Source organism: Notolepis coatsorum (assembly GCF_963971535.1).
Source record: "Notolepis coatsorum genome assembly, chromosome: 19".
Lineage (NCBI taxonomy): Eukaryota > Metazoa > Chordata > Actinopteri > Aulopiformes > Paralepididae > Notolepis > Notolepis coatsorum.
This window is the reverse complement of record NC_140183.1, coordinates 48,918,625-48,931,629: the sequence shown is the minus strand read 5'-3', so window position 1 is coordinate 48,931,629 and position 13,005 is coordinate 48,918,625. Positions and strand designations below refer to the sequence as shown.

The 13,005-nt window shown below is 44.1% G+C and overlaps 1 protein-coding gene across 1 annotated transcript in view; it reads left to right on the top strand.

Moving 5' to 3' along the window:
- ago1 (argonaute RISC component 1) overlaps window positions 1–11,928 on the top strand; it is a 40,352-nt gene extending 28,424 nt beyond the window's left edge. Inside the window, exons 13-19 of the mRNA XM_084335792.1 lie at window positions 1,570–1,729; window positions 4,046–4,136; window positions 4,947–5,141; window positions 8,186–8,320; window positions 8,556–8,657; window positions 9,200–9,399; window positions 9,883–11,928. Coding sequence (XP_084191918.1) covers window positions 1,570–1,729; window positions 4,046–4,136; window positions 4,947–5,141; window positions 8,186–8,320; window positions 8,556–8,657; window positions 9,200–9,399; window positions 9,883–9,991 — 992 coding nt within the window. The 3' untranslated portion in view covers window positions 9,992–11,928. The remainder of the gene's footprint in view (window positions 1–1,569; window positions 1,730–4,045; window positions 4,137–4,946; window positions 5,142–8,185; window positions 8,321–8,555; window positions 8,658–9,199; window positions 9,400–9,882) is intronic.
- The last annotated feature ends 1,077 nt before the right edge of the window (window positions 11,929–13,005 follow it).

The following is a 13,005-nucleotide window of genomic DNA, read 5'->3' as shown; positions in this document are numbered from 1 at the left end:
TCAATGGGAGGACGGGGAGATTTGCGAGTGCTTAAAATATATCTTAAATTATGGCTATGTGTCTAATACACCCGTCGCTTATCAATGAGTTGCTTGCAGTCAACATGTACAAAACGGATTGTTTTTTCATCTGTACATTTCCGTTTTATACCGTTTTGAATACGAGTATAGTTTTGGTGATTTCTAGTAATTCCAGAGAAAGACGCGATAATAGCCCTTTAGTGGAATACACAAAACACGTAGTCATTTTTCGGCTGATTTATGAATCATTTTCAAATAAACACTAGATTATGGATAGTATATGTGTCCTCATGCATGATACAGAAGCGGGCTGAAAAATCGCTTATCCGTGCATTGGTCGGCGCCAACGGCACACACACACACACAGACACATTGTGATCGCTGTGAAAGAAACATCTGATTAACCCAAGATTGGTAACATAAGAGTCCTTACCTCACATCAGATGTTCTGCAAAAAGATTAATCCAATTCCTGATCGCCATTCCAAATATTGATCGTGTTTATTGATCCAATGTTATATATCCAAAACACATAATCCACGCTGCTCAGTGTCCCCAGTCAATGTGGTATAACGATACTGCATGCCCGAGAAGGAAAACCTGGACCAGACTTTTTTTTATGCACAGTCCCAGCCAATCCAATCTAATGATGTGCAATACCATCCGGGAGACGATAGGCGGCGGTATTTGCCCTTTTGCGAGCTCAGACCCATTCCCAACAATAACATCAGGTTGGATGGATGAAAATGAATAGATATTGCTAATAAAAGAAATAACGATTTAAAACCTGACTATACTCGTGATTGGCGCTCAAGCGTCGGCGAGTTAACCCGACTATACTCGGTCTGGTGTCCAATGTGTTAATAGCCATATTCACGTCACTGCCATTTCTAATGGAGATGAGGCTGGGATGGGAAAACCAGGGAGGACCACCTTGACTCCCATGTTACGTCTGCTAAAAATCGAATTTATAAAATGGCATCCATTATTATAGCATCCAAATGATAAGAAATGAGCAGTGGAGATTGTTTTCATAACTGTTCCTACATGACTCAGCAGAATCTTTTTTTAGGCTGCGTTATTTACTTAGACCATTCAATGACTCACTCACTCCCATACATTTCAAAACATGTAATCATGAGTCATGGTATTTGGGGGGCGACAGTGGCTCAGGAGGTAGAGCAGTCGTCTGGTAATCCGGAGGTTCCCGGTGCTGCGTGTCGTTGAGCAGGACACTTAACCCCTAACTGCTCCCGAAGAGCAGGTCAGCACCTTGCAAGGTCGCCTCCACCATCGGTGTATGAATGTGTGAGTGAATGGGTCAAATGTGGGGAACAAATTGTAAAGTGATGTGGATAAAAGCACTACATAAATGCACCATTTACCATTTATTTATTATAGCATTGATGTGAAATGGGCATTTCTATATCTTCCCACCCCATGTGTGAATAAGGCTCATCGGAAAGATGGGCTTCACAGACTACTGCCTGTGTGCTTTAGCATAGTGTCCGTCTTGATGCCTGAATTCCCCTCGTTCCCTTTCTTCTAGCGGAGGTGAAGCGCGTGGGAGACACCCTCCTGGGCATGGCCACCCAGTGTGTCCAGGTGAAGAACGTGGTGAAGACGTCCCCCCAGACCCTCTCCAACCTCTGCCTCAAGATCAACGTCAAGCTGGGAGGCATCAACAACATCCTGGTGCCTCATCAACGGTTAGCTCCCTGCTGTAACCCTACGAGTAACCTGCGTCAAATGGACAGACTATACCACTGCACCACTATCCTGATAATATGAACACCAGTATTAGCAGCATGGCATGCAGTAGTACAGTGGTGGCCATGAAGGCAGTGGCCGTCCAGACCATGTAGTGATTAGAATGAGTTGTGAGCATTATAGAGACAGACACACAAACACAGTTCCTGAGTTGTAGTATTACGATAGGAGTAACAAGTGTGTGCAATGCATGCATGGTGTGTCAAAAGGTTGTACAGAGTACAAGTATTGTAAGAATTTGCACACACTGTTTGGGTAATAATACTATAAATACTGTATACCAGGGGGCGGCTGATTGGCGCAGTGGGCAAGGCGCTCGCCTCTAACGCAGGAGACGCTGGGTTTGAGCCCAGCTCTCTGCGTTGCTACCGGCTGGCCGGTCGTTCATACTAACACAATTGGCAAGTGTTAGAGGGTGGGGATTTGACGTTGTGGACAGCGACTTCTACAGGTCGGTTTGGTGACGCCGGTGCGGCGGAAGCAGGAAGTAGCGGGGGCAGCGTGAGCCTCCCACGCGTTACTCCTCGTCACTGAGAGTTCGAGCTGCTGCGGTGAAAAGATGCGACAGGCTGCCTCGTTGTGTACCGGAGGGGACACGTGATGCAAGGCTTCTGTCCTCACTACAACCGACCTGTGGGAGGCATAGTCTAGCAACGTTCAAGACAGGGGAGGGAATAATTGGATAATACGAAATTGGGATGGGAGAAAAATAAAAAAAAAACAGGGAGAAAAAGTGGATAAAAAAATAAAATACTGTATACCAGGGATGGCCCCACGATACGATATTATCATGATACTGGACTCAGTCACGATATTGTAATCATTGCAGCAAAATAAGATTGTCAAGCTAAAAAGTATATATATATATATATATATAGATACTTGGTGTCAGTGTATCAATATAATATCTATTGAGTTATATATCACTATCAATGTTTTCCCCTACTGTGTATACTGTAACAGAATCAGGTTGCGTGCGGTCTATATAGGGTAGGATTAAAACAAGCATGGCAATACATAGTAAAACCATAACAACAATAAAGTTAGTTCTGTTGCAGTGGTGAGGGTGGGTCCAGGCAACCTAGCCTGTCACCGTCGTTCCTACATCCATTCCTACAAGTCAGTCATATCATACAAAACAACTGTCCAAGAGGTTCTATACACACGCACACACCATTAAAGCTATAATTTGGCTTGTGGCGTTTCAGTGTCTGTCCCTTTAAAGAGCGCTCACTCCTTAGTAAACCAGGAGTCTCTCTTAACACATCTTGCGCCAAAAACGAGTTTACTCGTTATTGCTCGCCAATCGAATAACGCCAACAACGAGTTTACTCGTTTTTATGATCATTATTTCCTTTATTCGCTATTGGCATTCATAATTCATCCAGGAAGGCTCCGGGAGCCAGTTGGACCCTGTCTGATATTTCAACGCCTCAATACCGCCGCCTGGTGGATTTCGGGTGAGTTGTACTCCACTCTAAACCGGATGTGGCGCTCTGTGCATCGGGAAAAAGCTCCGGCAGAGATATCTTGTAACGTGGATCAAGATACACACTCTAATGCATGGGATCGCTTTCGAGACGCAAGAATCAATATGCTTTCGGCGTTTATTGCGTCATACAAACGGAAAATGGATATAGCAGATCGACATCAAATAATTGGAATTTTCACCAGACGCATCGGCCACAGGTAAGAGGAATCTAACGTTAATTCCAGCTCGATTGTCCATTTATTTCATTGCAATCTATCCGATCAACGTGTGGTGTCGTACTAAAGAAAGCCGTTAGTGACAATCAAGGAATCATAAACGACCCCCCCCCCCCCCCTTTCCTTCACGCATGATGGAGCATAATGTATAGCGATCATATGCATTTGAATTTTTTTATATAGTGTGTATAGGAACGAAACGCCAATCGATTATGTATAATATGCGTCGGGGCCTATAACGCACGTTCTAGGAATTACTGCTATACACTCTAAAAACATACTTATATTCACGACGGTACTAACACGACAATGTATGAATGGAAAAATATAACATTCCCACATCCGGAACGATAGATACCCGATGTTGAATGGGCCATAGTAATGTCGATATAGCTATAATATTTAAAAAGTTATAGCCCTGCAAAGAAGGTGAGCCACTCCATAGGGTTACAGCACTGGCAGAGAGTGGTATAGATGGGCATACTGCGTGGCGCAGAATGTGTTAATGAACCAGTGTGGTTTCTATACACCTCCATGTCCCCTCTCAGGTCAGCAGTGTTCCAGCAGCCGGTCATCTTCCTGGGAGCTGATGTTACTCACCCCCCTGCTGGAGACGGGAAGAAACCCTCCATCACTGCTGTAAGTCTCCACAGTGGCTGAAGGGGAGCTAACATCCACTACCACCCTGTTCTCGGGCTAAAGAACTGTCAGGAACGAGCCTTCTCCATCCTCTATGTCTAGACATTCACATTGTTGTTATTTAGGTCTCGTTTTAAAAGGGTGTTTTTTTTATGGACAATTAATGTCTGGTCAACCAATTAATTGTGGTCAGGGAGTTTGCCTAGACTGAGAATTAGGGTGTTTCTTGGAGCCTCCGTTCCATCCATCCGCGGTCACTTTAGCTTTGTAAGGGTGGATTTGTAATAAATGAGGCAGGAAAAGGATACGCAGACTAGTGAGAGGGGAGAAAGTTAATGAGGGATTGAAGTGAATGGCTCTGCACTGACTCATAGTCGAAAAAGGAAATTACGTCACTGTAAACCGCCTCCCCACTACCTCGTCGCTCCTGTGATTGGATATGTGGTCGCTGAGTGATTATGACAAACGACTTAGTCACACGAGGCAAATGTTTGGGTGGATGATTCAGTCTCTCTCTCTCTCCCTGTTTGTCTGACTGACTGAAGAGGCATATGATACACAGTTATGATCATGTGGTGTACTGTAATTGTTTAGACAAAAACACAAGTTGACGAGAGCAGTCTCCCGCACCACCCAATCACAGCCTCTAGGGGGTGCTAAAGCGCCAATAGTTTCAGTCAAAAGGCTGAGTCACAAAAGTGAATGACTTACAGTGAGAAATGAAACACTTTCTTGTTTGTTCTTTTGTGATGTGTGTTTTTATTTAAAATGATGTTTTTTTTTTTTTTTTTTTTTTCCTATCTGTTCCAGGTGGTAGGCAGTATGGACGCCCACCCCAGCAGGTACTGTGCCACAGTGAGGGTCCAGAGGCCCAGACAGGAGATCATTGAAGATCTATCTTACATGGTGCGTGAGCTGCTGATCCAGTTCTACAAGTCGACCCGCTTTAAACCCACCAGGATCATCTTCTACAGGGACGGAGTGCCTGAAGGCCAGCTGCCACAGGTAGGCTACGCAGAACGCTAGGGCCAAGTTGAAATTGATGTTTTGGATTATTTCAAGATATAACAATACTCGATTCCAGTGTGTGTGGGTTATGCACTATGTAAAGTATGAAGAGTTACTACACAGTAACTTCACATGATTTAAGGGGCGTTATTATTATTTTTTTATTCTGTGGCTAAAATAATACAATTGTCACGGAGGAGATAAGACTGGGAACGAGGTTACATTTGTCCCCTGAATCGTTTGTGTTCATACGCCAACGTTCAAAAGCAGCTCCAATGTTGTAAACAAATGCCACGTGTGAGCAAACTGTTCTGTCATTGGTCAGAAATCTTACCGGAAGGATTTTAGACTGCGACTGGAAAACTGATGCATGTAATTAGAAGACGCTTCGGTTCGCTAGGCCTGTTATTATTCATACATTAGACCCAATTAAATCGCTGGGTCTTCTTATGCTCGTTGAGCCGGCATGTGACCATGTGAGATTTGGAAAGAACTTGACCTGAAGTACAAATGTCTCAGAATGGATTACTTTACTTGATCAAAGGTAGGGTTGTGTATCGAAATGTGATACTTACGGCATAAATCGATTCAATACTATCGAGTATCATAAAATGCTGTCATTCAACACCGAATTTAGATACCTAAGTAGTTAATCTCATCAGTTCAACCACAATCCGGAATCATCCAAAATGTAACAAAGCCTCCGATTGGCTTACACAGCACATGTGACACATATAACTCTGCAAAGTAAGGTATTGAGAAAAAAGTATTGTTTTTGTACCTGTATCGAATCCCAGGTATCTGTATTGGCACCGGCATGGAACATTTTAAAACTATACCCAGACCTACTAATAGGAAAATGGTGTAAAGGCTTGAGGTAAGTTGGCAACAGGTGATGCTAATTACAGGATTCCAGGCGGGTAATTTTGGGTTTGCTAAATGTGGTGAACACGTAGCTCCCGGTTAGACCGACCCAAAGGGACCCAACTGCTCCACCCGATCCAGCTGTCTAAAGCAGGGGTTCCCAAACTTTTTCAGCTCGAGACCCAAAAGAGAAATTTGGTGTTTCCCCGGGACCCAAACTTACAAAAATACATCATGAATTGCCATAACATACATTTATAAACTACTGATAAAGAACACAACAAACCATGAATTTCAAATGTATATGAAATGTATTTATTTAATTATAAAAGTACATCACAGCAATAATCAGAGTGTAATGTTAAGTTGCTCATAACATATGTACATACAATTTTGTAACACTTTTAAATGAACAAACATGTTCTACTCTCCTTTCTATTTCTCACCCCTTTTTCAACTCTCCATTTTTTACCCCCTCCCTCAGTCCCTCAACCTTAACACTTTCAGTGCCCATGACGTCATATGACGTTTTATCAGCCCAATGCCTGAATGCCCACGACGTGTATTAGCGTTTTATTTTTTTATTAGCGATCTGATTTCATATTTCATCAACCGAGTCTCCCGTTGGTACAGCAGCTCCTCCAGCAGCTCAGAATGGAAAAAAGTGCCCCCTATCGTCTATCCCTGAGTAACTGCACGTCAGTCGCTTAGACTGACCTGGGATCAGTCGATATGTAGAGGTGGAGCTGGCTCCTTGAGCTGGCAAGCTGTCTGCTCAACATGGAAGTCATCGCGGGACAATCAGCCTGGAATATATATTCACAGTAGCCAATCGATAGTAGACAGTAGTGATCGATTTTTGGAATGGCGATCAGGAATTGAAATGATCTTTTTGGAGAACATCTGATCTGAGGTAAGGAATCTATTTTACCAGTCTTGGGATAATCAGAGTTGTATTCGCTGAGATATCAGCGTTTGCCCTGTGTGTGTGTGTGTGTGTGTGTGCGCGATCGCTGATGAGGAACTCAGATACACGTACACATATACTATCGATAATCTAGCGTTTATTTGAAAACCATTCATAAATAGGCCGAAAAATTACAACGTTTTTGTGTATTCTAGAATATTCCAGTAAACGTCTTTTATCATGGAATCTTTTTTATTTCCCTTGAAAACGAGGGCTTTTCAAAATGCTATAAAACGAAAATGAACCGATAAAAAAACAATCCGCTTCGACAATGTTGACTGGAAAACGAGTCATTGATAAGCGACGGGCAGATTAGACACATAGCCATAATTTAAAACATAGATTAGGCGTTATTAACGCTAACATTGAAGTGGATGGTGGGCATTCAACCGGTAAATCAAGGTTAAGCTTGGGCTCTGAAAGTGTTAAACCCCAACATTGAGCAACATTCTGATTAATTTGTACTGACTTATTAAAAAATTCTACTGACCTGACATCATGCTAGAAAGGGTATAATATTTCATCTATGGCACTGTTACGAACTGGCTCAAGCTCGCAACAAGAAGAGGGAGACACAGGCACAATTTTGGAAATAACAAAATATTTATTTAATTAACTAAAAGAGCAGCCAATATATATGAGTACCAGTGTTTCAGCAGTGTGTGGATGAGTGTATGTGTAGCATGAACGTGTAGGTGTAAAAGCAACCAAAACAAATGAACCAAAATAACCAACAACAACCAGACAAACAAAGAACCAAAAACTAAATGGGGAGTTCGCCAGAGAACCAGAGGCAGCCTCTCTCTGATATCCTGCCTGGGACACCCCGGCCCAGGTGTGCCCAGAGGAAGACAACACAGTGTGCGGGAGGGTCGTCACACACAATGAAATCGAATGAGAGGTATGTGGGAACCAGCAGATCTATTCTGGGCTTGGTTTTTGAAAGTTCTATTCTGAGGTCATGCTGAGCATTTAGTCTGTTTCTGTATTTGTTTTTCAGGTATGCTAGAGTAGAAAACCCAGATTCACATAAGTATGTGGTGCCAAACTGAATCAACACATCTACAGCTTTATTTTATTTTTTTACTTTTTATTGGCAACCCAATAAAAACGGGTCCGCGACCCATTCTGGGTCGCGGCCCAGAGTTTGGGAAACACTGGTCTAAAGGATCGTTAGTGATGATGGCCACTTGGGTGTTTCCTGGTTTAGATCCTCCACTATGAGCTCCTGGCCATCAGAGACGCATGCATCAAGCTGGAGAAGGACTACCAGCCAGGCATCACCTACATCGTGGTCCAGAAACGCCACCACACACGCCTGTTCTGCGCCGACAAGTCTGAAAGAGTGAGTCTTTACCCTTCCCACGTGTTCCTTCTGACCTTGGAATCTAGATATTGAGAACAATTCTTCTGACCTTAGAATCAAGATATCGAGAACAATTCTTCTGACCTTCAGATTCTAGATATTGAGAAAGATTCTTCTGATGTTTTCCTATGTGTTTATTATTAGTTTTTTTTGGGGAGCATCAAAATTGGTGGGATATGTTTCCATTGATGGCCCTGTGTCGTCTTGTTCTTAGATCGGAAAGAGTGGGAACATTCCTGCAGGGACCACCGTGGACACCAGCATCACTCACCCCTTCGAGTTCGACTTTTATCTTTGTAGCCACGCTGGCATACAGGTAAAGAATACCTGACTGCAATATTACCACCATTTCCCCTTTTCTTTGAATTGTTGGTTAATTGTTTTGGTACAGCTATGGTAGCTCAGTTCCGGCGCAGAAGACACGCATACGGGCACCTTGTGCCACAGGGGGAGATGTAGCTAGTTTCAGGGGTATGTGGTATTGGGTGAATGCCAGAATCTACTACTGTTAGGCCCTCTGGAGGTGTAGCCGTGGGTCTAACACAATGAAACATCAAAGTAAAATGTTTATTCATCATGTATACATTACACAAGTACAATGGCAGTGAAATGCTTCCCCCCCCCCCTACTGTGATGGGACTGGAGGCCACATTTTACGAGTCTGATGACGTGTACTACTGCCCCCCCCCCCCCCCCCCCCTTCTGAACTAGCTCCCTGCGTATGCACTCACCCGATGCCACAAGCGATGGTGATACAATATATTTAGAATGCGCTTCAGATGGAAGGTTGTTATTCATGCTGGGATTTGAATTTGTAACGTGTAACCAAGGTGTTTCAAACGGCCCTCTCGTCCCCAGGGCACCAGCCGGCCCTCTCACTACTACGTCCTGTGGGACGACAATCGTTTCACCGCGGACGAGCTGCAGATCCTCACCTACCAGCTGTGCCACACCTACGTGCGCTGCACCCGCTCTGTCTCCATCCCAGCGCCTGCCTACTACGCGCGTCTCGTGGCCTTCCGCGCCCGCTACCATCTGGTGGACAAAGAACACGACAGGTTAGTGCGTCTTTTGTGTCGTAACCGAAAGGCTTCCAAAGGTTATTGCTTTGAGTCCTAGCTATTTGACATTTCTTCCCCATTCATTTGGAAATAATTGGGGGACATCAAACACAGCTATAATCGCTTAGGCTGCTGGAAGCACTGGTTTTATTGGGTCGACAATATTATAGGGGTGGGAATCTTGATTCCATTTCAAATCTATTCTCGTTGCCTCTTACAAAGCTTTTATATTGTCTTTTTCTTGGCAATCTGATGAGCAAGCTAACAATTATAGTTCTAAGATCATGAGAAACTTGAAACCATATCCCAAGACTGAAAACTGAAAAATATACAATTTTGGTATTTGTGAATCTATTTTTAATCTTAGAAAACAGAATCTCGATTCTCGATTTCACTCCCCACGACAACGGTTCTTGTTACTGAGGTATGATCACAACCAGTTACGTTCTGTGTCTTCTCTCTCTCTCTCTCGTTGTGCAGCGGGGAGGGCAGCCACGTGTCCGGTCAGAGCAACGGTCGGGATCCTCAGGCGCTGGCCAAAGCTGTTCAGATCCACCATGACACCCTGAGGACCATGTACTTCGCCTGAGCTCCACTGACCATCCCCATTGCCCCCCTCCCTCATCATTCCTACCTGACTGGGCAGACAGCCCACAGTAAGCCACCATCACCTCGTCCCAAATCCCTTCCTCCTTATCGCCTCCTTGTGTCTGACTGCCTACATACACTATCCACAGGCTTCCTTGTGTCTGACTGCCTACACACACTATCCACAGGCTTCCTTGTGTCTGACTGCCTACACACACTATCCACAGGCCTCCTTGTGTCTGACTGCCTACACACACTATCCACAGACCTCCTTGTGTCTGACCACACACACACACACACACGCACACGCACGCACACACGCACACACACACACACACACTCTCACTTTCCACAGGCCTCCCATGTCTGGCCCAGCTCAAAAGAAAGGAAAACTGAAAAAACAACAAAGCCCTTCACCTGTAAAACACAGGCAGACTCTTGCAGCCTCATGCACTCACAAATTATTATGAATATTATTGTTATTATTTTTGTACTTTTACCAGGACTATTGTTTTTTTCATGTAGATTTTGTATTTTATTTTAAACATGGGTATTATTATTGTTATTGTTATTGTATGCTACCTTCACACTCCTATGTATGCAATACGGATGGGAGAAAAACGGGCGGTAAAAAGCTAAATGGATCCTGAAAACCTTTTGACTGCCACCAAGATGCTGCCTCTGTACCCATCCGCACACCGGATGCCAGTGTTCCCTGCCCCTTGGTACGGGGCCCCTCTAGAGGGGTGGTAACGGACACACACACTTATCATTTTAACATTGTTATGAACTACATTTGTTTTTATTATTATTATTGTGATATGTTATTATAACATTTGAATAATGTTATTTTTTGTTTTTAACAACCTCAAGGAGCGGGAGGTTATGGTACATTAGCACTTAGCGATAGCATTTAGATGCCACCAGCCCTGCGCGTAAAGAGTTTTTTAGCGTGTGTGAGGTTAAGCCCTCTGGTCTTTGTGTTAGTGGAGACCGAGCAAGGTGTAGCATATTGTAGACATGAGAGGTAGGTGTGCCGGCTGGCCAGTCCCTTAGAGAACTAGCCCATAGAAGCAAACCTAGCTTAATGATTTTGCATAGAGTGTATTACATATACTTGCAACCATTTGCATAGAATGTATTACATATACTTGCACCCCATGCACCTGAACCAGCATTAACCAGCCAAATGTGATGCCAACCCATGGAAAAAGGAGCACTTAAAACAGGAGGATACTCTCTTGTCTCTGTATGTGTTGCTCTTTTAGTAATTACGAGGCACTTATTTCTTTTACATTTTTATATATATATATTTACTCAAGGTTTGTTTCTCTTCAGTGTGGGGGAGACTTGTCTGCCCCAATGCTGAACACAAGAACCCCTTTGACATAATACTCTCTCCCACACTCTCATCGCTTGCTCAACAATTTAACAAAGGCAATATGCAAGGTCACCTCTCCTATATAGATTTGAGTGCAGGCAAACAGAAGTCTGAGATCATCACCGATTGCTGCCAGGCTGAAAAGACTTTCAGCACTTGACCTTGCTGCAATCCTCCTGCACTTTCCTACGGTCATCAGTGAAGATGAGGCCCCATAACAACGCACTCCATTGTCATCCACCCACATCCACCTTCACACACCCACACACCCACCCACACACGACACCCAACACACGCCTTTCACGTTTTCACACAAAGCTCTTCCTCCTACTACTACATGCAGGTGTTTAGCCAACATGAGGACACGCCCCCAACCCCACTTGGTGCCACTCTTGGCATGTAGTTCCCTTCCTCTTCAAATGCACTTGCCCCTTTACCCCCCTTTACCCAAACCATATGGACACTTGCCCTCTTCTTCCAACATCACCCACTCCCCATGCTCCCTATTCCCCTTTTCAACGACACCTACCTGCGTCATTCCCTGCCCCCCCCCCCCCCCCCCCCCAGCCTGTGCTAGACGATCCCCATTGGTGCGCTGTGTGCATGGGCAACACAGATAGGGGCTTGCTACGCAGGTTAGGGTGGGTAATTCTGATTACTACTTAATATGCCCCGTCTTTCACTTCTGGTAACTTTCTGGCTTTATGGGGGGGGGGGGGGGGGAATGCATGTAACTATTTCTATGACTGGATATTCTGAGCCACCTTATTTTGGTTTCCATAGAGATAGGAGCCCCGCTGCCTGTCAGTCATTTTGCCTCGATTGTGTAATGGTTGAAGACTGCTTATTTAGTTTTTGTTTTCCTGTATTATTATTACAATTATTGTGAGTAGTGTCGGAGTGTATCCTCAAGAGGGCACTGTGGGGACAGTCTGATTTCCACCTCAGTTGCCCTTAAGCACCTCACATCCTATCTGATGGGTAGAGACTAGAGCCCCTTTGAGTTGAAAGGGACCTGACGGTAGCAATCGGATGGGCTTACTTTTGAATCATGTTTATGAACTTGTGTAATCAAAATGCCTTTGTACGCCATTTTACCGATCCTTCATTGTGTCCGAGGTGATTTGTATATATAAATATATTAACCTGTTATGTATTTTTGGCTCACCAGTAGAGGGGCCTTTCACAGTTGGGGCCAGTGTTAAAAAAAAATCAGCCTGGGGGAAGCCCCAGCACCACTGAATCCAGATGCAGTTCTTCACTCACTGAAGCCACAAAGCACCTTGCAAAGAAGGGGGACGAAATGGGAGTCGCCCTGGAAACGCGTCATGTGGAATACAGGGGTCTGCTCTCCGCCCAGCCTCACTGACTAAGCAATATGAAGCCACTGATCAAGAACAGTCCTTCTCATAGCACTTCCCAATAGATTTGAATGAGAGGACATGATGGAAGCAACTTATTTTGGCTCTGTGTATGTAATAGTATGGGGGATTCTGTTGGGGATGGTTATTTTTTAAAGAAAATAAATTTGTTTTGTATTACTTTGTTTGTTTGTGTTGCTTTTTTTGTGGTGCACATATGTTGTTATAGTTTTCTCGTGAGGTGAATGCGTTAAAAAAAAACTCATTCCCCAC